At 42.3% G+C, this 27,719-nt stretch overlaps 4 protein-coding genes and 1 non-coding gene across 6 annotated transcripts in view; 4 read left to right on the top strand and 1 right to left on the bottom strand.

The window, feature by feature from the left end:
- The window catches only part of mthfd1l (methylenetetrahydrofolate dehydrogenase (NADP+ dependent) 1 like), a 35,327-nt gene extending 28,757 nt beyond the window's left edge, over nucleotides 1-6,570 (bottom strand). Inside the window, exons 1-10 of the mRNA XM_053445746.1 lie at nucleotides 6,223-6,570; nucleotides 4,874-4,958; nucleotides 4,584-4,634; nucleotides 4,447-4,500; nucleotides 3,622-3,746; nucleotides 2,837-2,937; nucleotides 1,771-1,907; nucleotides 1,041-1,140; nucleotides 675-742; nucleotides 491-588 (exon numbers count right to left, since the gene is read on the bottom strand). Of these exons, the coding sequence (XP_053301721.1) occupies nucleotides 491-588; nucleotides 675-742; nucleotides 1,041-1,140; nucleotides 1,771-1,907; nucleotides 2,837-2,937; nucleotides 3,622-3,746; nucleotides 4,447-4,500; nucleotides 4,584-4,634; nucleotides 4,874-4,958; nucleotides 6,223-6,449 (1,046 nt within the window). The 5' untranslated portion in view covers nucleotides 6,450-6,570. The remainder of the gene's footprint in view (nucleotides 1-490; nucleotides 589-674; nucleotides 743-1,040; nucleotides 1,141-1,770; nucleotides 1,908-2,836; nucleotides 2,938-3,621; nucleotides 3,747-4,446; nucleotides 4,501-4,583; nucleotides 4,635-4,873; nucleotides 4,959-6,222) is intronic.
- A 1,911-nt stretch (nucleotides 6,571-8,481) lies between these two features.
- stx11b.1 (syntaxin 11b, tandem duplicate 1) lies at nucleotides 8,482-11,277 on the top strand. Its single transcript, XM_053445835.1, has 2 exons — nucleotides 8,482-8,706; nucleotides 9,795-11,277. Exon 2 carries the CDS (start codon nucleotides 9,802-9,804, stop codon nucleotides 10,693-10,695), a length of 894 nt encoding a protein of 297 aa, XP_053301810.1. The 5' UTR covers nucleotides 8,482-8,706; nucleotides 9,795-9,801; the 3' UTR covers nucleotides 10,696-11,277.
- A 738-nt stretch (nucleotides 11,278-12,015) lies between these two features.
- Nucleotides 12,016-14,042, top strand: LOC128460589 (syntaxin-11). 2 transcript variants are annotated; one of them, XM_053445833.1, is made up of 3 exons: nucleotides 12,016-12,237; nucleotides 12,585-12,668; nucleotides 12,876-14,042. In XM_053445833.1, the coding sequence occupies exon 3, from the start codon at nucleotides 12,881-12,883 to the stop codon at nucleotides 13,781-13,783; it is 903 nt and encodes a 300-aa protein (XP_053301808.1). In that variant the 5' UTR covers nucleotides 12,016-12,237; nucleotides 12,585-12,668; nucleotides 12,876-12,880; the 3' UTR covers nucleotides 13,784-14,042. The 2 variants fall into 2 exon arrangements, with proteins under 2 accessions (XP_053301808.1, XP_053301809.1); XM_053445834.1 differs by lacking the exon at nucleotides 12,585-12,668.
- Nucleotides 14,043-15,494: 1,452 nt separating this feature from the next.
- trnal-uaa (transfer RNA leucine (anticodon UAA)) lies at nucleotides 15,495-15,577 on the top strand. The gene has a single exon. It is a non-coding gene; the product is annotated as a tRNA-Leu (tRNA).
- A 3,424-nt stretch (nucleotides 15,578-19,001) lies between these two features.
- Nucleotides 19,002-27,719, top strand: part of utrn (utrophin) — a 169,993-nt gene continuing 161,275 nt past the window's right edge. Inside the window, exons 1-2 of the mRNA XM_053445855.1 lie at nucleotides 19,002-19,303; nucleotides 21,530-21,698. Coding sequence (XP_053301830.1) covers nucleotides 21,626-21,698 — 73 coding nt within the window. The 5' untranslated portion in view covers nucleotides 19,002-19,303; nucleotides 21,530-21,625. The remainder of the gene's footprint in view (nucleotides 19,304-21,529; nucleotides 21,699-27,719) is intronic.

Below are 27,719 nucleotides of genomic sequence, written 5' to 3'. Positions count from 1 at the left end.
TGTTTAATTATCAGATGTTTAATAAATGGCATAATAAACGTGGCCAGGCTTCAAGAGGATCTCCTAGAACTTATGAGAGTAGAATTAAACTATTACCACTCCCACAAGGGATTTCTTGCGTTTCCCAAACCCCATCAGGTTTCTCTTACTGCTACAGTTCCAAAGAAAAACTAAAACAAAAAGATATTTAGTTTTCCTTTATGCTCTGTAAATGTACTTGTTTCGCCTGTTCTCACTGTGCAGCCATGTTGTCATGGAAAGTAGGGGAGGGACGACACAGCAGTCTGAAGTATGCTAACATTACATAACATGTTTTTTTGATTGCAAAAGGAAAAATAACCAATAATTTCCATTGGCTACTCAATGTTCTTGTGGAAAGCCCCACATATCATATTCGTGTGTAAACATATGAGAACAGTACTGCACAAGAGAAGCTTCCACAACCAGGTAGATGTAGAGAAGCAGCCCATGACAGAATAGTGGTCTATACCTTGGCACTGGTGTCAGCGGCTGCAGTTTGAGGTTTCGCAGACGCCAGGGTTGGTACTGCTGCTCCTGGATCCACCGGCTGCAGCTACGCACCACGTTCTACTCACAGAAGAGAAGAAACAGTGGGAACGAGGTGGAAGAACGGCAAAACATTTGAAGAAAATAGGGTGAAAACAAAGATGTACCTGTGTCCTGTAAGCTGCTGTGAGGCTCCATAACTCAGACTTAGAGGGCGTCTCTGTGGCAAGTTCATCTAAAAGAAACAGTTTGGTTAAATCACATTTGTTTGATTAAAAATATGAATGTTTAAATGTTGAAAAAGTGGTTAAGACTTGGGATATGGCTTGCTGTAGCTGACTTTATGGTAAACCCCAAAACTTAAAACTACTACATCTTTGGAAACCAATACATTTGTATGCTTTTAAGTATAATCTGAGGTGTTGAGGTTAATAATCTGTGCAAAACCCAAGGGTGCGATACCAAGAGGTGTAATTTATTTTCACCAACGCTCCAGAGAGCGTTGGTGAAAGATTTTTGTATTTTAACTATACCTGGCTCACAGCGAATGACAGCAGCCTCGGGTCTAAACCGGGTGGATGGGACGTCCATCTGCCCTGAGCCCAACAGGACCACAGCATCCGCCTGCATCACCTAGAATATGGAAAGAGAAGGACGTTTAATTTTTTTTAATGTTTTTTCAAAAGAGGTAAAGAATATAATGATTACAGGAGACAAGTAATAACTAGAATAAAGTGAAGAAACTTGTAGAAGACAGTAGTGTGTGCTTTGCGTGCTAGATGATTTCATAACTAGTTTGACAAGCACTTTGGAATGTTATATAAATAAAGCTTATTGTATCATTAGCTTGTGTATGACAGGTATAAACATGTATGATAAATGAACCAGAAATAATGTTTTCAACTAGTACAATTGTTGAAGTTCTGTTCCCGTTACATGACGTTGTAGACACTGACCCCATGTGGTAAACAAGTCAAATTGCAAGTAACTGCACTGAGAGCAATCAGATGAGTATGTAGAGCAGAAGATCAAGACCAAGATTCTTCAGTTGTAAAACAACAATCAAAACAAAGTCTCCACTTAAAAGAAAAACCACAAAGCTCACAAAGGACTCTTTTATCTTTCAGGGACCAAGCTGAAACCCTTTTACAGCCTCCTTTCAGGACGACAGGATGGTAAGTGAGAAAGGTAAAGACTATTTGAGATGTGTGTGCAGTGTGTGAAGAGCAGAAGCAGATGATCACAAACACAAACAAAACACACCTGTTGCTTCAGGACTGAGGAGGTCCAGTTGATCTTGACAGCAGCCATTCCACTTTTCTCCATCAGGCACTGCAGGGCCGACGCGAAGGGTCCTTCACCTCCGACCAGCAACACCGTTTTCCCCTCCAATTGATCATCTGTAGATACAAATCAATTAACATTAGAGATAAACTTACAAGTTGTGCAATTCATTAAAAGCTTTATGTGCACAAGCAACCCAAATGTAGATAGATAGATAGATAGAATCCTTTAATAGTTTAATAGTCCCACAGTGGAGAAATCCAGGTGTTCAAAATATAAGTGCTCATCATTTAAACATGGATGACAAATAGGCTTTAACAGCTTCCATGTGGGAAAATGCATAGAATTAGTGAATCTCTACTTATTGTGGGGATAAGCAGCTAGTCAAATTAGCGTGCAGAGTCTGCCATTTTCTTGTGCGTCCCAATTCTGTCAACCACTCATTGACACATCCACGTCCAATTTTTAAATTCAGGTCTGGTGACTTGGGAGGCCATTGAAGAACACTGGCATGATTGTCATGTTCATTACACCACTTTGAGGGGAATTTCGCTCTGTGGGATGGTATCATGTGTTTCCCACAGAATTAACCCTCTCCTCATGGTGCACTACCACAGGACATCAGTGTACGCTTCTCGCAATAGCAGAAAAAACAGGTACAGATGAGGTAGAGTGAGTTGAGAATATCCGTTTATTAATCGAACATAGATTGTCACTGTACTCTCGGACAGATTAAAAAAAAAAAACTTTAACATGGGTCAGGAGAATTATACGTGGAGGGCTGTTGATATATGTGGGTGGTTCGCCCAAGATACTGTGTGAAAGACTGAAATAGCCCTTTAATGTTGGGTCAGTTACGACCATAAAAAGGGACGCACATGGTCAATGAAGAATGATTGATATGATATTAAGGGGAACAAAGTGTGCCAAGAAAACACTTTGCACACACAAGAAGGTCTGGGTCCATGGATACAAACTGTTGATGCCAAATTCTCAGTACAGCTTTCAAAGGGTCTGTATAGTTTGTCCTTTTGCAGAAACTCACCATGTTTCTCCAGCAGATCCAGGACAGCTCTGGCCATAGGCGACACAAAGCCTTTGCTCAAGTCTCCACGTACCAAACGTCCCATATTCAAATCTGTTATGCTATTGAAGGACAAAAATGGACATAAATATATAATGTATCAAAATGAACGCATTATTTTTCTTCCTTTAACTGGCAAAAGCATTACGATGTGTTAAGTGCTGATGATGAGTGTGTCAAGCAACTTCGTGACACAACTGTTATGTTGACACAAAACATAATTCATGAGAGAATGATAGGAGTGTAACACCATTAAATAATATTTTATTTACTGCAACTGTTTGGAAACATTTTATCAGGAAATAAAAACAGACATAAAGTCGCTTGTATCAGTCTGTCAGAGGACAACCTTAACTAACCTTTTAATGAATGTGCTTTAGATAATGTGACCTCAGCTGAACCACATCTCTTCAATTTGTGATGATTAAAAAGGGCATCTTGCTAGTTTGCTCATTTAATTGTCTGCTGAAGACACACACACTACATTTACTTCTACTTAATTCTCTCCAGCCCTTTCTGATTTGGACAGAAATCTCCAGCACCACGAGAGTAAATTCATTTATCTCCATCTGGACAGAGAGAAATGCACTTTTGATTTACTATACATGCCCGGCTGCCACATACTGAGGTATTGGTAAAAGTTGTTTAGGCAGGAAACCTTACATATTTTCAGACTTTAGATTATTTTGTATTTGACAACAGACAATTCAGCTACCCTGTCTTAATGATCAAATATGTTTTTTTACCCGTCTATGTCCTTTTCAGGTTTGAGAGCGTCGAGCACTCGACTGGTGAGTGAAGCCGGGGGAAGGTGGAGATAGACCCCATGCACCCTGGGGTCCTCGTTGAGCTTCAACACCTCCTCTATAATCTAAAGTCACAGAAATAAAGATCAACAGTATTTACAAACAACAGCTGCAATAATTGTGAAAATACAAGATTGAAAAAGAATCAGGTACAAATACACAAGCCATGTGTAAAGTAAAGGACGTGTGGTTTTAAGAAAAATTAAAACAGAGGGAGGGTGAAAGAGAATTTGCACTCTCAGACTTAACAAGTCAGAGCTGCTCATGGAAATCCCAGACGAGTGTGAAAAAAGGGGGGAGGGAGAGATGTGCAAAAGTAGAGCAGTAGATCAGTGGAGCAGCAGAGGCTTCCTGAGGGCAGGTACTGTCATGTAAATCATCCACTGTCAGCTGACATGTCTGAGCTATTCCTACAAGGGTTTCCGTTTTCTGTAAGTTTTAAGAGTCAACTTCCAGCTGAGCGAGGAGACCCACAGTTGAGTGGGAGAGTGAATCCCACGACCAGTAACATAAGATAGTAAACACCAAGGACTGACCAGTAATGACTCATATTTAAGTACTGACTCCTATTTAAACAATAATTTAATGAAGGTAAAAGCTTGTTGAGGCTCAGATTACCTTGACTCTTCACTAATCAATCCACCTTGATCACATGATGCATCAACAAAATGCCACAGGGAGGAGTATCTCATGCACTGACATGCTAAACAATGAGGGGGGGTAAGAGTTCGCCCAGACTTGTGTTTGTGAGTCGGTTTCACTTACTTCATCCTCACTGCACTGTTCTGCCAGGCAGAGCTGTGTGATGTTCAAACCGATCTGTGAACCGAGAGACGGGGAAACGTTTGAATTGTGAATAAATGGGCAAAATACAAGAAAGAAAGAGAAAGAGAGAGGAATACCTTTCCGGCCATTTTCTTATTGATCTCCAACAAGCTGTCATCTTCACCTGCCTTAGGAATAGAATGGCACAATGTGAAATAACCTCACAGACCTTGTACTACATGCAACTCTGAGGTGTAAGGTGAAATGGGGCCACTCGTGTATAATCTCAGCTCTGCCTAAGTAAACCCTCTTTTGACTCCTTTTTAATTTGAGGTTTGACATGTAAAAGGGAGTCTGCCTCAAGATTGAAACCTATATACTTATAAATAGAAACCCAACACAGTGCCTCTAATTGTGGTTTAAATACCTGTATAATGGCTAACAGAGGCTGGATTGAGGGATTCTTTCTCTGCAGAGCCACCATTGCCTCCTTCGTGCTCTCAACCACTTTCCTGTGAGAGAAAATAAACTGGTTAGGAATCTGAATACAACCATTTTAAGGCTTCACACAGGGTTCATTGTATATTGAGATTCAAGTCAAAACATATACATAAGGTTAAAGAACCAACATATAAAGAGACAATATTCAGAATTACCTATCAGGAATTGAGGGGAATTGAAGAAATACACAGTTAGAAATTATGCCGTAAACTCCCCAAATCTCACTATTTAAATAAAATAACAGTGAAAATAGGTTGTCCCATCCTGTAGAATCTCTTAAAAGCAATGATTACTCAGAATGAGTGGGGAAAAAATTGCTATTTTTGCTGCAGCCATCTGAAACACCACCTCCCACATGAGCAGAAAATTTTACCATGGAGTGGATTTCATCTTTTCATCTGCACTTGTTTGTTTGGTAGCAAAAAACAAACACACTACCTGAAAGATTATCTGGAAACGTGGTTAAAAGATGAGTTGTGAGTCAGGGAAGAACCAATTGAATATTGGTGCAGATCCTGACACCTTTATGTGGTTGACAAACACAACTTTGTACATTTTAGAACTAAAATTTGCATCCATTGAAATGATATCTGGTTTCATAAAGGGACTGTTGAGCCTTGCTGTATATGTATGCACTCTTCTGAGTAACATTCTAGTTTTTAAATGGAAAAATAAAGATAGTTGTACGTATATTGGCAATAGAGAAGATGGAGACTCTATTCCTCCTGATTGGTCCTGATCAATACACTAATCCATATATTGTCCATATAGTTACCATAACCAGATACAATCCAGCTTTTGATAACTGAACCATTGATAAATAAGAAATAAACGTGAAACCCATTGTATTCTTCAATGTTCCAGTGAATTTCATTAAAAGTTGTGTGTCATGTAAACACACACACACACACACACACGTGGTGATGCTAGTGATGTGAACATGTCTCCTAACGTCAGAGCATCATCTGTGGGAGTTCATTTCAGGTGAGTTCAGGGGACATTTCCTCATCGTGTGTCTGGCAACGACGGAGGAAAGTTGCATCAGCTGGAGACCCTCGGTTGTTACCGGGGACACGTGCACTGCTGGCGGCCCAAAAACAGCCAGACACGCCGGGGACTCCGGAAGTACTGTCCGCCGCGCATCGTTTCACACCAAACTCTCCTCCACGGCTTATTGTTGTTTCTTTAAACTTTAATGTTTACAAACATGATGAGTAAACAACACAGAACATACAGTTAATGCGTTACGTATCTTATTTCATTTGTTTTACTTACTTCAAAGAACTGTCGCTGTCGAACCCGTCATCCCTCCGGTGCTTCTTCCCGAGCTGGACGGCTTCTCTCGGGCTGGTTCCCCCGATGGAGGAGCTGCTGGCCGGCCGCAGGATCAGCCGGCAGCCGGCAGGTCCAGCCGGTGGGCATCTGTGCGCCACACCGCTGCCCCGGCTTCCTGGATGTATCCGGAGACTGCCACAGGCTCTGCGGAGTATAGACAACCTCATGTCCGTGTGTTTCGATCTGTTTATCTCTAATGTTTACGGGGTTTCTCCGGCTCGGGTCTCCTGCTGTAGCTGGAACCTCCGGAGGAACAAAAAGAAAAGTTCACTGGTGACAGGGTCCTGCAGGAGGTGCGACGCATTCAGGGACAGTCGGCCAATTGAACATTCTGAGGGAGGCCAGACAAAAACAACCCCATAATACACTTATATATATAATTATGAGCAATAACTCAAATAAACCACCCTTCATAACGACAGGGGGTGTGTGTGTGTGTGGGGGGGGGGGGGGATACTAATAAAAAAGTAAACTAAAGCCAGGCAGGGATAGTGGAATAGACTGTGAGGATGAAGCTCATAAATCAGAGGCGCACTTGAAAGCAGCAGCTACTCAATGACGCCAGGACTGTGATTGTAGTTATTTATTTTAATGACGCCATCACAGAATCCATAATGGCATCACTCATTATCAGACAGAGTTTTTTTTTTTTACCTGTGACCTTATCATATAGACTTGGAAAACATTGAGACACTCGAAAAACTGCACATTGTCAACATATTCATCACAAACAAGATAAAACCATGTCTCAGGCTGATTAAGAAGAAGCTTGGAGATTTCCCAGACACCCATATGGGACCAGAGAGTTATCTATGTCGGAGCAGCATGTGATGGGACAGGCATCCCAGGATCAAAAGGCCAAAGGTCACATAAAGTGCTCACACACACACACACACACACACACACACACACACACACACACACAAGGCCACAGGACACACATTCGCTTTCTGTGGACAGAGTTTGTCCTGAACCTGTTTGAAGATGGGGGATGGAGGAGGAGGAGGAGGAGGGGGGGCACACTCCCATAAAGAGAGAATAAAAGTTAACTATCTTTGGATACGGAGAAAGTGACTCTGCTAACACAAAGGGGCCAATCATCGGGATGCCTGTACACTACAAGTTGTCATTTACCACCTGAGTGAAACTAACGCAGTAACAACCTGTTTCATGTTTTTTCTGACAGACGTTGAACAATATGTGAACCGAATTTCGAAATCATCCAACATAAAAGTCCAATACAAGTTTGACTATCTTTAAAGTCTACACACACACACACACACACACACACACACACACACACACACACACACACACACACACACACCTCCTCCAGTGACTGTACTTCCCCCCTCCACCCTGGCTTGGACTGCCACACACCCTCCTCCAGCCACTGAACATTTGAATATTTGCACTAGACTGTTCTTTTTTTACTGCTGTATTATCCCAGCTATAGTGTATTCATATTATATATATTTATATATGTATCGTGCTCAAAGTTTATTCATCGTACTTATATCATACCATACCTCCTAATACTGTTCATATTCCTTATCTATTTCTTATTGTACATATCTTATTTATTGACATATTCCACTTTAAACATGCACATACTCTGCACTTTTACTGCTTTTTTACACTTCTGGTTAGATGCTAAACTGCATTTCGTTGTATAAGTACTTTTACTGTGCAATGACAATAAAGTTGAATTTAATCTAATATTTATTTGATTTATATGTATATTGTACATATATGGCTTGTATGTTTGTATGTCCCTGTATTTCATTGTAAACAACCCCATGTATATATATTTGTTTTGTTCCTCTTTTAAAATGAAAACATTTAAAAGAAAGAGAGAGAGAGAGAGGGAGAGAGAGAGATTGTACTTGAAGTCATTATTAGGGTGTGTCTGTGAAAACCATGACGTCAGATCATCACAGGTCGTCCTCCTGCACCGTCAAGTATCACAGACATGACCACTCCCAAATCAAACCGTCCATCTAAGCTGCGAGTTTCAGGATAAAGTTGCAGAAACTAATCACCTCTCTTTGCCCCTGGTATAGACACGAGTTTAAAGTGGCCCTCAGGAGGATCAGACCCCCACTGCCGCTGCTGCTGCTCGTCCTTTTCAAACTGTCTGTGTCCAACCGACGCTCCTGACATGCGCCGCCACCGCGAGGCCAAACCGACCGGGCCTCATTCCTGAAGTCACATCATCACAGTCGCATGGCTCCGCTCATCACCACCCCCTCCAACACCAACCACAGGTGAAGCTCCGGCTCTAAACATAGCTGCTCTGCGCCCTTCGCTTCTGCTCACATCCAGGAACAGCTCATATCAGATCTGTAGGATGGTGCCGTGGCACGACGGGCACCTCACAGTAAAGGACAACGTTTGATTTCTGTGGAGACCAGAGCAAAACAGGTACAGATCTTTTACTTTTGAATACTGCGGCAGGGAGATGTAGGAGTCTATCATAGAATAAGTTTGAATAATCATATTGATGAGGTGATGGCTCGCAAACATGGCCTCAAACATAGATTTGCTATGTATTTATTTTATTTTCAAAGTCTGAAGGTATTCACAATATCCTTGGATACTAAGTAGTTACAAAAGTCAACATTTGTAAATTACAATATTTTATTTGAAGCCTACACGACTGTTCTCTACTGAAAGGGCAAATTACCCAAATCAAGTAGTTTTTATAACATGATGTCCGTATACTCTGTTAAAAAATTGTTGATATATAAACATTTTTTAAAGCCTGAAGTACCCATGACAAACCTGGAAGTTGACTGTTACCATTTACCCTGAACATATTTAACCAGAAAACAATTTTTAAATGTGTACATTTCAATACTTTATGCAAAAGATTTCAACATAAAGGAGAGAACGTTTATCCCAGATTAGAATATTAGCTCATATTCTCCATTGATAGAAGGAAGATTCAACTGTAAAATCATAAGAGTTCCTGAAGTTTGAGAACTTCCGGTCTCTAACCCTTACAGTGATGTCACCAGGATCTTTATTTCATTTTGGGAATTTATTTTACTATCTATTTCTCAAACAAAACAAAACAAAAAACACAGATGTTTGTGATAAACATTAACTAATGCTAAGTTAAGATACATGTCTGGAAAGAGGCGTCAGCGAGATCACAAGTTATAAGAACTAGTTTGGTGAGAAGCAACACCTACGACTATTCTTCTGAGAACCTGTTAGGCCAGTGATTGGTACTGGCTGGATTGTATGTGCAGGAAGAAGGAAAAGGACTTTCAAACAGGCATGGCAACTTTAATTAGACCTGGATGTGTTTAAACATGTAAATTAGAGGGTTTGTGTTGTGGTTGGCTCATGTATTTTGTTTTGATTTTGTTCTCTCAACCTCCTTTATGGGGGGACAAGTCAATCAATTCCTGAATGTGTCTTAAATTCAAAGTGTTGATACGCAATACGTTAGAACAATTTAGAAGAAATCATCTTAACATCTGTAACTTTCTCCTGGTCTCCAGCCGAACCATGAGGGACAGACTGAGCCACCTGCAGGAGGTGTCCAATGGCCACGTGGAGGAGATGGAGTACGCGGAGTCCACTGTCTCCGACACCTTCAGCAACGTGGACCTGGAGGAGCTGCAGCAAGAGGCGGTGGTGTTCGACAACAGCCCGGATCTGGAGGAAGTCTTCTCCCAGTCGCAAGACATCCACAAGGAGGTCCAACTCATCCGCCTGGAGATTAAAAGGCTCCGCGAGCAGAACAACCGCATGCTCCATGGCACCACCAACATGAGCGTCATCAAAAGGGACTCTAACACCATCGGTGCTGATATAAAGTCCCGGGCTGAGGGTATTCTAGCTCGGCTGCGGGAGATGGACGGCACGGCCCACAAACTGGAAGAAGCCCACGGGTCCAATTCTGCCATCACACGCATCGCCAGGACCCAGTATGCCTGCATCAGCAACGGTTTCCGCGACGCCATGTTTGACTATAATGAGGCTGAGATGAGCCACAGGGAGAACTGTAAGAGCCAGATCCAGAGGCAGATGGAGATCGTGGGGCGTGAGGTGTCAGGAGAGGAGATGGAGGAGATTATTGAGACGGGCCAGTGGAACGTCTTCACAGACAACATCGTCTCCGAGGGCAAAACGGCCCGATCGGCTCTGTCTCAGATTGAGAAACGTCACCAGGAGCTGGTGGACCTGGAGGCCCGCATCCAGAGCATCCATGAGATTTTCCTGGACATTGCCTTGCTGGTGGAGGAGCAGGGGCCCATGCTGAACGACATCCAGACTAACGTGCAGAAAACAGATGAAAACATACAGGAAGTCCTCGTCAAACTCGGCAGGGCCAAGCGTCACGATAAGAACAACCCGTTCAAGAAGATGTTCTGCAGCTGTTTCCCATGCGTCGATTAATGACCGTCCACGGGCGGGTAGAGGGAGGGGGAAGAGCTGGACATTCCAAGAAGAGAGGGAAATCCTAATGAAATCAAACTTAGTATTTAATGTCTGTAATGTTTGTTTAAAAGGTTTGAGACGGGTATCTCAAATCAGAATCAATTCCCCCGTGAATGGTGTTTAAAACTATTTTTTTTTTATTGCCTATCACCTGTTTCCTCATCGAAGGGAATCAATGCTCATTCAGTTTTTGGAACATTATTACATCTACGTTTTCAGGATGCCTTTGATTTTAAGTCCAATCATCAATCAATTGACCAAAGACATTCAGAGAGACATCAAGCTGAAAGAAAATGTTTTAGAAATTGAACAAATGTAGTTGCTCTTGATTTAGATGATGTTTTTCTTCACTGCTATAGATTTGAACTATAAAATTCATGGGTTGCCACTCTGGAGTTTATTGTGATATCACACTATGTTTTAATCTGCTACTTTTCACTGCCCTTTAATGACTTGATATATAAAATCTTATATTTGTCTTTATCTCAACAAGTCTTGTATTTAACATAAACAACTGTATTAAAATATAACTTGAGTGTTTGTTCTTGTTGGAAACTACATCAACATATCTATATTTGATATACATGAGATAAGATAAAACTGTATTGATCCCACGCTTGGGAAATTCCCTTGTTACAGCGGCAGACAGTCACAATGAGGTTGACAAGAGAATAAAAAAGGTAAAGATACAGAATATGAACGTAACATAAACTTTTCACTGTGGAAACTATGTCTAGGAATTAAATTGAGTAGAGGGAAGTTGAACAGAATGATTGCACAAGGATTTAAGTTATTAAAATAAGACGGATCCATGTAGACTTAGATTAAAACATTCTCATTCAGATATTCAGTCACACCAGGGGCACTGCCATACTTTACATGTCTTGACCTCTGTAACATGTATGATAACATCTATAATCCCTGGCATAGAATAGAAACCCATTGTTATTGTAAAAGATTTAAAAAAGTGAAACTATACAAGTGGTGCTACTTCTGACAAACAGTGCAAAAGTATTAAAAAAACAAATTAACAACAAACTAATAAATACACATTCAATAAATGAGGATAACAAATACTTTCAAATAGTTGATCTTTTGATCTTATGTCATCATTCTACAGATGTAACCTTGAATGGTACACATGTCAAGTTGCTTAATTCCTTTGACTTTCTGGATGAGTTTATTTTGTTCTGGATGCATTTCTTCAGGGGAATGACGTGTCACTTCCTCAAACCAGGCTCTTACTTCCTGCATAAAAAGAAACTGAGAAAAGGAAAGAGAATGCATCTACACAAAGCGGTGTTGCAGTGGGAAGGCCCATGTTTGTCACCTGTGAAGGGGCGTCACTCACACATGCTGAACACACACACACGCACCAACACACAGCCCTTCATCAGAACTAAAAGATGCTTCCCTGAGCAGCTTGGACCAAACTAACCAGTGAGAGAAACACTGAAGGGACATCGTGTTCTGATATATTGTTGGACCCAGTCAGTACAGGTAAGACACTTTAGTACGAAAGCCGATTGATATTTAATTGATGTTGGTGCAGCAGAGGCACCTGGAGACAAGTGGATAATTGATTTGCGATAGACAGCTTGGAAAGTATAGAACTTATTCAACCACAGTCAAGAAGAAATTCAGTGTTGTGATAGGTTTAAAAAATAGTTAGTTGAACATTTAGAATATTGTATATGAGGAAATTGATTTTCTCTGAGCCTTTAGGAGAGGGACTGTTTTTTTTAAATGAGGTTGACAAAAATAATCCACTGAGAAAACTTGGATAAATAACATACATTGCGTTTAGATTCTGTCATAAGCTTAGTTTTAAAAGATGTATTTTTCAGTTTCTTCCTGGTTCCTGGTTGAAATGACGACATGCCACTGAGCCGAGACTGCATTGTTTTCCACCAAAGAAAGAAAAGCTGCAGGTAAAACTAGCCGGCTATTGTGTTCATCAGTGATTATGCAATAGCAACTTGCACATACAAGCAGCCAGTTGGTTGTATAGTTAATCCCTGTAACCAAAATGTTTCATTTCAACATGTTTAAAAAAATGTATCTGACACTATTTTAATGCATCAAACCCAAAACCTGACTAGAAATAACCAACACTTTGTCTTATGCTGCTCCTTCAGGCAGAATGCGGGACATGCTGGAGAGGCTGAGGACCGTCCATGAGGAGCAGGAGGAGTGTGAGCCTGAGTTTTATGGACCTGAGTATGACGTGGACAGGTTGACTCTATCTCAACAGGCGGTGGTCTTTGAGAACTCCTCAGCTATTGACAACATCCTGAAGGAGGCTCACTCCATTCGCAAGGAGATCTCCCTCCTCCACTCAGAGGTCAAGCATTTGAGCGCAATCAACGAGCGCTTTGGCACCTCTGTAGGACGCCTTACTCTTATCAAAAAAGACTCAGTTTCTATCGCCAGGGGAATCCAGCAACATGGGGAGGCCCTGTACATCCGCCTGCAGGCTCTGGGTAAGGAGAGCAGCCGGGTGGAGGAGAAGGAAGGTCACAACTCTGCTGTCTGTCGCATCGCCCGAGCCCAGTACGACACGCTGACCAGAGCCTTCCATGCTGCCATGAGTGACTACGCTCAGGCCGAGGAGATGCAGAGGAGTGCGTGTCGGGGGAGGATCAAGAGGCAGGCCTCCATCATTGGGACTGAAATATCGGATGAACAGCTGGATGAGCTGGTGGACAAAGGCGGAGAGGGGTGGGCCGAGCTGTCCCAGAGTTTGCAGACACCAGGCGGCCGCTCGAGCCGATGGGCGATGGGTAAGATCCAAGGCAGACACAAGGAGCTGGTGGAGCTGGAGGCCAGGCTGAAGGAGGTCCACGAGATGTTCCTGACCATGGCCGTGCTGGTGGAGGAGCAGGGATCCATGATCAACAACATTGAGACCAATGTGTGCAGTACCGAGGAATACGTGGAAAAATTCAACGTTAACATCAAGAAGGCCTTACAGTACAAGAGGAAAAATCCTTTTCACCACTTCTGTCCCTGTCTACCCTGCTGGAGACAAAACCAAACAGTATAGAGCATATTTTGTCCTGATGAAATTTATGGTTTATTTTGAAACTGAACTAAATATTTTCTTACATAAAAAGTTTTGTACTGCATTTTTTTTGTTTTGATGTAATATGCTTTTAACATGGCAAATCCATCCCTGATGTGAGTGGCTTTAAACTATACAAGGTTTAAAGTTACAAGAATAAGTTTAATTGTGAATGTGTCCATGAGAGAGGTTGACAATTGGAATGGATGTAAGTTGAAACAATAAATATTTTAAGCAGTTCACTGACACGTGAAATAAAGTGTGTTGTTGTGAATTAAAAGCAATTTGTCCATTTGAGTTAATTGTGTCATGTGGGAGAGAGGGTCACGTGTTCCTGGGAAATTCAGATTAACTGGTGTCATTAGGACAGTTGGGAGAGTTATTGGGGAGAATTGAGAAGTTCCTGTCAGAGTTGTGACTTTAAAGGATCAAAGTCACAAACTTTGATATACAATGAAATAAATTATGCATCACAGGAGACGGGGAAATCTGTTATGAGCTGGCTCCTCCAGATTCCAGAGTCTGACATAATCTAAACTGTTTCCCTAGTGTAAAATAAGAACTCTGTAGAGATGTTAGTGAAATGACACGTCAGACTTGATCCTAAAAGATGTGCTTGACCAAGGAACATTTTTCAAAGTGTAATATAATAATAGTCCACTTTATTATATAGAACCTTTCAAAAGACAGTTACAAGTTATAAATGCAAAATTGAAGGCAAACAAAATTGAAAAACACTTCAAAGGCCAACGATTAGAAACCAAAGCAATTTGTGAAATGATTTCATAGATGTTTGGCTTTGTTTAAGGCGATAGACGTAACGGTAAACAAGGACTAATTTAAGTGTGGACGTTACTGAATCAGGAATTGTGCATGAACGTTGGACATAAAATTGGCACCTCTGTGTAAATTGTGGCCCGTTTATAGCCCCTGATTCAAGATCCACCTCTGATCAGTCCCAGGATGAAGTGTAATTCATCTGCAGTTATTATGAATATAAAAAAATGTCACTTTAGGGATTCAGTGCCTGATTTCATTGTCTTTCGTGTACATATACACACATGTTGATGGTCTTAGAGCCAATGTCCTTTTCATGTTTGTCTCTTTACAATCACCCACAGTTTCCATGGACTTGTATTTGCTAACTTCTTCGACATAACTCTGAGCTGCTACAGAAGTTCCTCTCGTTGTTGTTATTGTTGTTGTTGTTGTTTCCTCTTTGCTTCCTGCCTGATTGAGTCTGTGTGGCAGAAATAACCAGACGCTCAACAACGTGCGGATGAATTACGCACAGTTTGTCTGCCCCAAAGTTGTGCTACGAGTTAGCCTGTGCTAACGCTGTTAGCTGCTGCTTCAAGCTAGCTGAGACGTTAGCTATCTTTCCAGCTGCGTAGTAACGATGGGTACAACATGGATACTGGCAGGCTAACAATCCGACATTTTTGTTTTGGTCGGGTATGACGTCTCTGTGAAGGTGTTTTGACGTGAAGCTGTGTGCACATGCTAACGACTGTAGCTACCAACCCTGCGCTAGCATCACCGTCACGATGCATCGCTGATAACAGCCCGGTCCAACGGGCACGATCCTCTACGATGCGCAGTAGCTCCATGACATAAAACTCAAAATAAAGACATTATTCCGGTTTGGGTGGTTAGATTATGATGCGGGGATGCGACGGGAAGCGCTGTACTAACCAGGATGGCCGAGTGGTTAAGGCGTTGGACTTAAGATCCAATGGACGTATGTCCGCGTGGGTTCGAACCCCACTCCTGGTAGTCTTTTGTCAAAGTCCACACTGTAGAATATCTAGTGTTAGATTATATATATAGTACAAATATAGTGTTTCCAGTCAGTATAAAACCATATTACAATATTAAACTGTAGTAAGTGTCACAGTATTATCTCTAGTACAGATATATGTAGAACAGTTAGTATAACATCTTGATAAGATTTATCTCTCTTTGATATGATCTGTGATCATATAGTCCAGGCAAAGTTTGTGTTTTACGACCGACTAATTGTACAATAATTGTTTTCATCATATATCATTTCCATGAGGTGTCCAGAACAACATACTAAAAGTCCTAAGAAATCCTAGTTGAGGAAATATGGTTAATTCTCATCAATGTGTGCCAATAAGGCCAGGCAACAATACACCCCAATGGGGCTATTTTTTTCCTTTACTCCTATCAAAATGAAACTTTACACAATGAAAGTACCCATGAAAAGTAAATGATTTTGTATGAAAATCTTTATTATCCTTCAAGGGCAATTTGATATACAACCAGCAACCAGTGCACGACAACCAGGGCTCTGTTGAGCCGTATAGGTTCATCAGTAGAAGGCGTTCACCCGGTTAATCCCAAGGGGACAAGCTGTGATTTAAAAATAAAGTGCTCGAAACTCCTGCCCGATCATGATTTCAGTTCCTAATAATATCCATAATATCCATACATCTGGCTTATATGGTGGATGTGAAGAAGCCAGAAGCCTGTGGGAGTTCGACAGTAAAACGTTTATTTTATTTTAAATGTAGGATTATCTGTTGTTTAATGTTTTTGTTTGTTTACTAAAAGATCTGTAAACAAATGTGGTGTCTCATTTAGGAGTGATTGCGCCCTATGGACAGAGGAGGGCGCTGTAAGCTATCCTCAGGAGTCTCCGGGCTGGAGTCCAACACGAACCCACATCCTCTCATCCCTGCAATTTCACTGCAAGGACGCTGCCGTGGCCTCATTGATACCTGGTCATCTGCATCCGCCGCAGAAAAGGCCGCCCAGAAAATAAATGCAGCTCCTCTAAAAATAGTTCAGCAGAAGTTTGCAGCTCTGTAGACACTTAGATGTAAATAGTGTAGATGGGAAAACTTTAAAACTCTGCTAACCTGTTTAAATTCCATACAGATATATTTTTTGGTTCACAGACACAATGAATGTAAACATAAACAACCCTTGCACCAGTTTTGTGACAAATATATTTAGTGCATATGGATGCAAAAAAGACAGTTTACTTTAATATTCCATTTTCTTTCATGCAAATCTTTGTAAATATGCCAGTGAACTTAAGGTTTTGAGTTGCCACTTGTCTTATTGCTCCCTCTGCAACAACCTCCAAACAAAGCTCCTGTCACCTGATAGGTGTCAGATGGCTATAACAGAGCGCTGGTTGGTGAAACTGAGCTTCTTCTTCGAGTTGTGCGAGGAAGCGTCCACAAAAGAGCCCTGACAACTGAGAAGAGGGAGGGAGAAGGATGGGGGCTCACAATGGAAGATCCACATCTCTGCATCCCCGAAGCCTCATGAGACCCTCCCCAGTGGGCCTTCATCTTTTATACCTTCCCCTCAGGTCCTGGAAAAGTTTATTTTAGCTTTTCAGGTCAACACATCGCACGGTGTGATAAAATGAAACCTGAGACAAAAGCCGCTGTAAGGGTTTTACGATCATGACAACTGCTGTATTATTATTATGGTTGTTTTTTTACTGTGTCATTTTACTTCCCTCAATAGACAGTTTAACTGTGTTTTGAACTGTGTGCTGTTAGTTTATTTTTTCCATTATGTGTAATACCTGTGTATATTATGTGTATACCTTTTAAATAAAGTTCATTAATATTGACAACGTACAGTATGATAAATCTAAAATAATGGAAATCAGGTCATATTTATTTTAATACGTGAATGCTACTACTGACTTTAACTTGGTGCTAAAAAATGTATCTGCTTTACATTCTGTACCCATGTTTCTATGTGTAGGCTCCAATAACTAATATTTTATAATAATAATCAATAATCTCAAACACTTTTAATATATTTTGATATATTTGGCTAATATTATTATTATTACAGTTTATCTGTATCTTACATTTATCGACAACACTGAATAGATGTTTATGATCGGTCCATAAAATTATAAATACTTAAAAAAGTTGATTGAAGTGTGTAACAACTAAAACAAATACATAACAAAAGCAACTAAAAAAAAGTTTGAATGAGCCACTGCGTCCACACAAACCCTGTTTACATGCTAATTCAATTAAAAGGTGCAAACAAGTATTGATAAATTCGAGTGTAAATATTATTGCACATGTAAAGAGACTATATTGCACATTTTTGCTGCTTTAACAACAGTTTGCAAAACCTGTACTTAAATTATATGAGTCTTGAGATGTTTTTTTTACACAGAGGCCTTGAAACTCCACAGCAAAAACTTTTCCTTCATTCCACATTTCCCATATGTTACAATAAAATACTTGTTTCAGTGTGACTGGTGAATTCCAGGTCCCTCAAAGTGGAAACGTCTTTAAATCCCTCTCGTCCTGATTAAAGCAGAAGTTCTATTTCCAAAGTGAAAGTTTCTTTTTAAAGTTTTTTTGGGTTTCTCCTGTGGGAATCACTGGTGTGGTTGCTGCTACGTCACGTGACGCCCACCGCGCCATGTTTCCATGTCCGCGTCAGGAAAACTTTTAAAGATCAAGTCCAGCGTCAAGCCACCGAGGTGGAGCCACGCGCTTCCGGTCAAAACCTACACAATAAAACACACAGACTAGAAGTTTATGAAATAACTGAACTGAGGGAAACCCCATACCGAGAGAAGAGTGGGAATTCGATTTAATATTGAAAACGTTATTTTACAGATATTGAAAGTATGAAACTAACTTAAATCCCTATATAATAAAAAAAAATAAAACATTGGGGTGGAAAGGTGTCATCGCAAAAAGCCTGGATTTATACTTTAATCAACATTTGTAATACATTGCATCTTCTTCATAATAATAACACAGATAACATTAATAATAACAACAACAATAACAAGAACGATAATAACAAGAACAACAACAATGATAATGACAATAATAAGAATAATGACAATACTACTACTACTACCACTACTACTACTAATAATAATAATAACAAAATATCATAAAATGCATAATTATTGAAAAAGACAACAGATGGGACCGCTTTCCCCTTCGCAGTGATCTTTCGATGCTTTTACTTTGAAGGACGCGTTCAAAGCCTTTCCGCTAACCCGAGCTAACTCCTGTTGGCTTGTGGCTGGTGCGGGCAGCGGGGCAGAGAGGCTGAAGCGAAGCAACAGGAACAAAGTTGCGGGACCTTGAGTTCGGAGCCCCGCGGTCTTGAGCCGTGAGACGTGAGAACCAGCGCTCGGTGTCCAGGAGGTAGACGGACCCAGCCCGACCCCCCCACCCCACCCCCGGAGCTACGGTGGTCAGTGCGGTTCGGCTTCGTCTCTTCTTCTTTTTTTCCTGGGCACATTGTTGGAGACTGGATGCGCTCGAGGCTCCAGCTCGACCCCGTGTGTGGACTCAGCCAGTTGCCCATTAAAGAACACGAGTGGGTGGGAGCTCGGGGAAAATGCCTTAAACCAACCGGGTCGATGCACTTTGTGGTGTTTGAACTTTTGGCCTCGCTTGTGTAGCCCCACGTTCTGGACTTTGTTGTGAGGCGAGCACGTCTCCTGGCTCCTCGGTGACAGCAGAGGTGAGTGTGTGTGTATGGGGGGGGGGGGGGGGGGGGGAGTTAAGTGTTAACCAACTGTGGAGTCTGGATGTGTTTTGTGTTAAAAGTTAAAAAAACATGTAAGAAAACAAACAGTAGTTATGCTTAATCCAGATTGGTGCATGCAGATGTGCGTTTACACTGCAAACCGGATTGGACATATGTTGGTGAAAAGTTCTGCAGTCCTACCTCAGAGATGAAATATTAACCAAGGCAAAGCCACAAGAGGTGTACTATTTAAAAGTGTCTGTGTAGCATTATCTCTCTGTGTGTGTGTGTGTGTGTGTGTGTATGCGCGCCTGTGTGTGTGTGCGCGCCTGTGTGTGTGTGCGCGCCTTTGTGTGTGTGTGCGCCTGTGTGTGTGTTGTCATAATCTCGTCACTGACACTTTTGTTCCACCTTCAAATCCACCCAAACCAGAGGAAGATTACACTGGTTCTGCACATGTGCTGCAGATCCACACAGTTTTTACACTGACCTGCCTGGTTGTGTGTGTCCGTCACCCCCCCCCCCCCCCCACCCCATTTGTTTTGCCTCGGTTGTCAAAACCAGTCCCCTCCTCCCAGCGAGAGGAACTGAAATTGGAAGGACAGCAGCCACAGAGAGGAGGCTGCCTTTCCCTTCACTTTACAGTTATTTTAGGTTCTTGCATCACCCCCCCCCCCTCCCCACCCCTCCCCTAAAAGAGAAGCCCCACTGCTTGATAAAACTGCACGTAAACTCCTTTCATGGTCAATCTCTGTATCTGGCGAGGGAACAATGGTGCAGGTTTTTTTTTAAATCACTGAATTAAAAACAGAGAACAAACACGTGACCGGCAAAGTAAGAGGTAAGGTTTCAAGACCTGGATGTAGTCTGTGAAGCTGCTGCACCATTTATCCAGTCAACTTGGAGTTTGACAGATAGGGTTAGGGTTAATCCTCTTTCTTTTGGGGGGGGGGGGGGGGGGGGAGTTAACTGAAAGTTGAGCACACACACACAACAACGTCCTGTCTGGATGTGAAATGCAACAGTTGCATTTGCAAATATCAGCTCACACACACAGTCCAGTGTCCACGGGTCTGACAAGATCGTGTTCCGCCGAAAGCTGGGAGACGAAATGATAATCTATTTAAAAAAAGTTTGGAGCTGTGTGTGTGTGTGTGTGTGTGTGTGTGTGTGTGTGTGTGTGTGTGTGTGTGTGTGTGTGTGTGTGTGTGTGTGTGTGTGTGTGTGTTCACTGATATCTTGTTACACTGTGGAAAAAAAACACTGCAAGGAAAATCATTGTAATCCAGCTTGAAGAGCTGCAGAATTAGAGGAGAGCGTTGGAGTGTGATGGTTCGTGAGGACGACCTTCACCACAGTGCAGCATCCATCCGATCTGCTATCAGAGCCGACCCCAGCTGACCTTGGACCAGGAGGTCGTCAGCCAACAAACAGAGACAAACAACCATTCACACCAGTTCTCGATCAACGAGAGAAAACCTGGAGAAACATGCAAACCTCTCACAGGAACCTGGATCTGAACTAAGGACCTTCTGGTTTTTAGGCAACGGCATGAACCACCCCGCTCATAATCTCACAATCTGGATCAGAGCCAAACTTCGGAGGGATCTTTCTTAGTCCATCTATCCACCAAGTTTCGAGGAAATCTGTAGTTTTTGTGTTATCCTGCTGACAAACCAACCAACCAACCAACAAGCAGACAAATGGACGGGGGGGGGAACAGAATCTCCTTGGTGGATGTTACAAATGTCTGAGGTGGCTGACCAAACAACGACACCTCCTCTACTTTTTGGGCGTTTCAAACTCTTGATATTATTGACTATTTTGCTCTGGAGCTTCTACGAACCTCTACAGCATAACCACCAGATATCACTCCGTCAATTACTGTAACGGAGTCGTTTCACACATCAGTCGAGGGCCAGAGTGTGAAACCACCTTGTTTCCTTCCTCAGCAGCTCTGAGTGGACACGAAGGGGCAAGTCTCAAACAGCTGTTTGTGTTTGAACGACCGGCCGGTGTTCCTCGTGAAGTGCTAGGTCTTCCTGTATGTGTGTGTGTGATTGAGTGCTTTGTGTGTGTGTGTGTGTGTGTGGGGCTCACCTAACTTTCCTGGCCTGCTCATGAGAGTTACGGCCACATTAAAGCAGAAGAGAGCCTAACAGTTTTGTTGCTGGTCGACTGATGGATTTGATTGACACTGACCTTCCTTCTCACACACAGGTACAGACAGAGGGTGTGTTACACTGCCTACCGAGGGGGCGGACCCCGTAACACAACTTCCAAGTGATTTTTTTTGCATTGGATTAATTGACGACCATGGCTACACACGGAGATGCTGCGGAGGGAGGAACCAATAAAGAGTTCAACGACATCATCAAATGGAGATCCGGTATGTTTTAGTTTTTGTTTGGATAATTCTGCGTATTGCTGCAGTTGTTTTCTTGTGTGATTGCTTATTGTTTAATGCACCATATGTTTCTTAACTGCGTAGACACAAGTGTTTGTTGTGAGTGCACATGCAACCACCGAGAGGAAACACTGACACAGCTAGAAAACCTTGTTGTGCATAGTTAACCTCAGTTCCCATGGCGGCTAGGGAACAAGGCACTGAGGCCAGAGCGGGCGACAGTAGGTGTGAAGGGAACAGGAGGTCGGCTCACCGTAACACGCTCGCTCCGAGAAAGAGAAAGTAACCACAGAGGCTAACCAATGGCAGCAGAGGAAAGGGAGAAGGCAAGAATGCAGGGATGGGTCTTGAGAGCCGCGCCCTGTGATCCCTTTCTCCGCGGATCATTCCGTTCCATAGGTTCATCCTTTGTAGACGCCGCCCTCAGCGACAGAGACAGACACACAAACAGGTTGTTGTTCTGGCTGCCTGGAGGAGTGTGTTGGTTCAGAGAGCTCCGAGGTCCTTTCAGGTCAACATGCGTCTGATGTTGTGTGTCTAGATTGGCAACAAGATGGAATCCATGGGCTTGCTTTTGCGCGATTTTAAAAAAGAGAAAAGAAAAGAAACTGGGTTGTAAAGTTGGTCGGTACTTTAAACAAACTGCAAACTCCAAATCAAAAAAATGGGTTCAATGCTAACAAGCACTCAACTTCTTAACTTACAGAAGGTTTTATACTTTATGATTATCAAATAAATGTATGCATACACGCTGGTGAAGTAGTAGCATTTAAAAATATGAGTTTGGTAGATTATCGTTAGTTTATAGTATTGACTAATGACGAGTAATGTGGATTTTCTTATTGAGTTACTGAATAATTCAGGTATAATACACAAAAGTGGCAACATATTCTCTGATCAGACGTGTTCACAACAACACAAACTTTGCAAGATATTATATAAACTCTGCTGCTGACATCCCACCTGTTTGTTGACATCTTATTCTGCATCTTCCACACGTAAAGGAACGTCCTTTTCATCATGAGATGTCTGTAATCTTTAGTTTTTTTCAGTTTTGTGAAAAGTCTCATGCCTTGTATGGAAACTGAATTTAAATGCAACTCATGTAACCTCATTGGTTTGTTAGTGTAGACTGTTCAGCTGTTTTCTAGGTGGTCCCTAGTTCCCAACCTGCCTCATGCTGCTGCCCCTTCCCCCCCATCCCCCTTGTCAACCCCTCATCGTCTCTCCCCCTCTGGCTGCGTCTGTCTATCGTAACGTGTCAAACGCAGTAGAATTTAATATATAGAGAAAAGTGTAGATTTATTCCTGCTGTCTGGTCCGTGTGCCAGCTCTCTCCCCGTGCACCCGCCCAGCCTCAGAGCACTGGCAGACGTTGTGCCAGGAATTCCACCGTGCAGATGGAGTTTGTAATTTACAACGCTTGTCTCCCGACCACAATGCTTTCTCTTACAAAGATTTCGGGTTTTCCCTAGCAACCCCCCTTTAAAGTAATGTTTTTCTTTTATGGCGAAGAAGGGGAAAATTTAGCACGTAGCTGGGCTGCACAGTAAAAACAAGCCTCAAAGTACAGCAGAGCACGGTGGAGTTGAGGTAACCTTGCAGGCCGTGGCCCGACGTGCTCCTTATCTTCCCTGTGTGGAATGAATGTTTGTGGTATGTGAGTATTTGGTCTGCTTACAGAAATATGGCTGGAGTTAGGTGTTGCTCTGGATAACGTAGAACGTGTGTGAACCCCATGAGAGCAGGTTAAACCGGGCTAAACACCTGTAAACGCCGCAATGATAACAGTCTGCAGCCCACATGGAGCTGACACATGGACAGCTAGAAGTGATTGACAAGCAGGTGTTGATGATATGTGTGTGTGTGTGTGTGTGTGTGTGGGGTTAGGGTGGGGGGGCAGGCGGAAGGGTGTTTTCACAGCTGAGACGAGCCTTGTGAAAAAAAAAAGTATAGTGTGACCTCCATGCTGGCCGGCACAGGGACATGTCTGAAAGGTTGAAGACTTTATACCCGGGCAGTGGAGTGTGTACACTTTGTGTGTCCTCGCTCTGTTATGTTGTCATTACTGATTGACAGAAAGGTATCGACAGTTACAGATCGTTTCACATTTTGTTATTTTGCAGCTGTGGATGACTTATTCCTGTGTGTGTGTGTGTGTGTGTGTGTGTGTGTGTGTGTGTGTATGTGTGTGTATGTGTATGTGTATGTGTATGTGTATGTGTATGTGTATGTGTATGTGTATGTGTATGTGTGTGTGTGTGTGTGTGTGTGTGTGTGTGTGTGTGTGTGTTCCATTTGTACACCAAGCACTAACTACTGAGATCATCGAGGCAGGGGTGTGAGCGTGTTTTGCCGATCTTATGATGGAGGTCAGCACTCAAGTCAGTCTCTCCCTGTTGCAGACGTATATGTCCCTTGTGGGCGTGGGGGGGAGTGGCTCATGTTTTCCATGCTGTTTTGCAAGTTTCCACAGCGGACGAGAGAGAGGGAGAAAAACGGTGAGCAGAGGACGAGTGGGAAGAGGGACCAGGGTGGACCAGGGTAGAGCCGGAGTAACAGAAGTGCATGAGGAGGAAAATAACTTTTGGATGGAACTTTAATGCTCATATTTTAGCCATTTGGAGATGCATCATTTTAATTTGGGGAGTCTCCAAAACTAGATTTAAGTGCTGTAATGCATGGGTTATTTGTTTCATATCTTACATTGCTGCAGCTCCTCTGAAACGCTCTGTTTAAGCTCTTAGTCTAAGTCGCAGTTAAGCGTGAATGTTACATGTAACATATTTCTTGGTGACGTAAATGCTTTATGGTTAAAGAAATCCAGGAATGCAAACAAAGTGTTTCAGGCCCCTCAGGAACAGAGTTTTTCCATGGGACTCCCTTTACTGCAGACTTTTTTAACTTAGCAGACATCTTTTATATATTTACAAAAGCCTCATGACAAAAAAGTCCAACAAAGTCCTCTTTTCCTTAAGTTTGACACATTTGAGCAGCATTAACTTGTTTTATAATCTAGAATATCAGATTGTGGAGCTGTAGTAAAAAAAAAACTCATCCAAGCAACTGAAAAGCTTCAGTCAGAGATCAGAAAACTAATTTAAAGCAAATTTGATTATACAAAACTGTTTAAGTTATTCTGGAAATTAACGAGCTGCCTTCCGTCTCTCATCTGTGAGAATTTGCAGTTTTTGTTTGTTTTGAATCATCGTAAACGAAGTATCATGGGTTTTTAGATTTTTGGTCCAGAGAAAACCAGCATCTTAAAAGAAGTCATCTTGAACTGTGGGTAGCTGCATGGCTGTCTCAGATTTACCAAACAGCAAATAGAGAAATCAATGAAAACAATCATCAGAAAGATCATTAACTGCAGCTAAATGTGACCGAATAGGCCGAACTCTGTTGGGAAACCAGATGTGTGTGTGGTTTGCTTCACAGGAGTTCTACAGGGACTGAACCAGATGTCAGCGAGTGCTTACAGACAGTATTTTCTAGTTGGATTATCCTATAACCCCGTAAGGCGTAGCTACCTATCCTGTCTGTGCTCTCCCCCTCCCCCCTGTCTGTTCCAGAGTGCAGACAAATGTGAAAGGTCAAATATCATGCACAGGGTCATGGGCTGTTGTCTAGTGGCCATTACACAATAATGGAGACTCACCTGACTTTGTTTCTCCCTCTCTGTTTATTTGTCACATGACACCTCGGCTGTGGCCTTCTCAAAAACACACTAACGCAGCTCCTGTTACGTGACCTGGTCTCGTTGTTCTCCACCTTTCTCTTCTCTGTTGTGTCTGCCCTAAACTAGGGTCATCCTCTCATAGACTTCTATAGACTTGGTGTCACTTTCCGAACATGGACTCCATGTCCCTCTTTATATACAGTTTAGGTTCCTAATCTTTTTCAACAAGAAACCATGATCTGAAGGATGATTTCTTTCTTCTCTCAATTTCTAAAATGTACTCGTTAGAACACCCCGACTTGAACCAGCCTATTAACACACAATTGCATTATAAGACACAATTGTGCATCGGTCTGTTAAATCCCACAGTTCCCACAGCTTTTAACAGCACCATATCCTCAGCAAGATAGACTGTGACCATCTCCGTCATTGTTTTTTTTATCCATCGTATTGTTTTTTGACTGCTCTGTGTTGGTCAGTGAGATACAGATGACTGTGTATTGTATTAGTGGTTTTGCTTCTACGAGGGCTGACCATTGCTTCTGCCAGTTTAGAGATAACTGGGCCTAACCGGACAAGATGCCACACTGCTGACATTGAGTTGAGTCTTGTTTTTGCCACCAGCTCCTCGTCCGCTATGCTTCACGCTCTGGTTGAACTGTTTTTCAAATATGTCACGCATTAAAGACCCACTACCATGGACATGTGATATTATTTGGCCAATTGGCATAGTTGTCTATTAGGAAATCAATAGCGTGGATTCAGTTTATTAGAGCAAACGCTATTATATATCACAATGTCCTCAATTTGCTTAAAAGGTTGATTATAGACATCTTCAAATTTGTATCAAAACTGAAATTGTCACATGGCCCTCCCTTATTTGTACGTTTGTAAATGTGACAACAGTGGAAGTCCCAAACAGCGTACCAAAGATTTTTGCAACTTGGACGTCTAAGTTTTACCTGTTTAGCCAAACAAAGGTTGTCATCTACTCACACATTGTCTTTGGGTGTGACTTGGAGCATAATGGACGACATTGTTTTATCAGATGAGACCTCAGGAATGTGAGCATCACCACCAAACGGAGGGTGTGGAGGGTGTTGGTTGTCACCAGGCGACGAGCTCAGCTACACGTCACTGATCCTTAATTCTAGACTTGGCCTCTTGCAGCAGGGTGGACCCAGTACTTGAACATATTTCAGCTGCCACATGCGTGTGTGTCTGTGTGTGTGTGGGTGTGTATGTGTGAAAAAATACTGGAGTAGTTGTTCAGAAATAATTGGATGAAACTTTCAGGCTATCTGCAGTGATATTCACCACCTTGCAGAAATGATTTCAAACTGTCAGCGAGGGCAGCAGCATGCAATGTTATGCAAACACCTAAAAATGGGTGTGCACATGTGGGTAGCATCGAACACAAATCAAAACAAAGGAGCTTTCACTGTGGCTGCCCCCTTCACTCTGAGATGTCCAGACCGGAATTAGTATTTATTTTTTTGGGACTGTGGTGTTTTAGCTCCACTTTTTGTTGAATGGCTGTACGGTCAGGGAGAGTTCCCATGAGTGTGTTTTGACTTTCAGAATGGGACGTGTCCACCGGGAGAGCAGCTGTATGTTTTCATGGCAATATATAGACACAAATGTGTGTGTCTGTGTTTGCGCTTGTTGGTCTCATAGCAAGTAGCTGGATGTGGCTGCCTGGGAAGTGGGAGGAAACTAGCTCTCAAACCCTGGCTGGAACTCTTGGAATAGCAACACTGGCCAAAACATCTCCCCAGGGTGCGGTTGTGTGTGTGGGACTCGGCCTCTTCGGTGCATGTGCATCCAGCAGCATGCAGACACCCCAGCTCCACCCAGGCCATATGACATTTCGAGTCCTCCAGCAGAAAATTATCAGTCTCAGCCTCTTGTGGTTGGTTGAACACAACTCAAACTAGTTTCCTGTTTCTGGAAATCTGCCTTTTCGCAAAGCAACCCCTTCCAGTTTAAATCCCCCAGCACCTCTGCCCCCTTTCCTTAGCTCATTAGGGCTACAAAGCCACGTTGCTCAATCTACCTTCTGACCCTTCGCATGACAGGATTTAATAAAAAAAAAAAAAGAAGTTTTAGATTAACCCGTTAAAGCTTCTGTGGTATTTCACTTGTAAATTCCCATTTTCTCTTCACACTGGAAGTTTTTCAAGGTGTTTGTGTTACTTGTGTGCAAACATGTTGCAAACTTTTTGAGTCTGTGTTGAAATGACACTGCTCTGATATCAAGAGCTCTACAGTGAGGGTTGTCAGTTTGTACTGTCAAAGATATATCACAACTTTGAAGGACTGTT

The sequence above is a fragment of the Pleuronectes platessa genome, chromosome 17 (assembly GCF_947347685.1).
Source record: "Pleuronectes platessa chromosome 17, fPlePla1.1, whole genome shotgun sequence".
Classification (NCBI taxonomy): Eukaryota; Metazoa; Chordata; class Actinopteri; order Pleuronectiformes; family Pleuronectidae; genus Pleuronectes; species Pleuronectes platessa.
The sequence above is the reverse complement of the archived record's forward strand: the minus strand, read 5'-3'. Positions and strand labels throughout refer to the sequence as shown.

Bases quoted from the DNA above. Each gene is read 5' to 3' on its own strand.
- stx11b.1 (XM_053445835.1), top strand. From the start codon at position 9,802: ATGAGGGACAGACTGAGCCACCTGCAGGAGGTGTCCAATGGCCACGTG.
- LOC128460589 (XM_053445834.1), top strand. From the start codon at position 12,881: ATGCGGGACATGCTGGAGAGGCTGAGGACCGTCCATGAGGAGCAGGAG.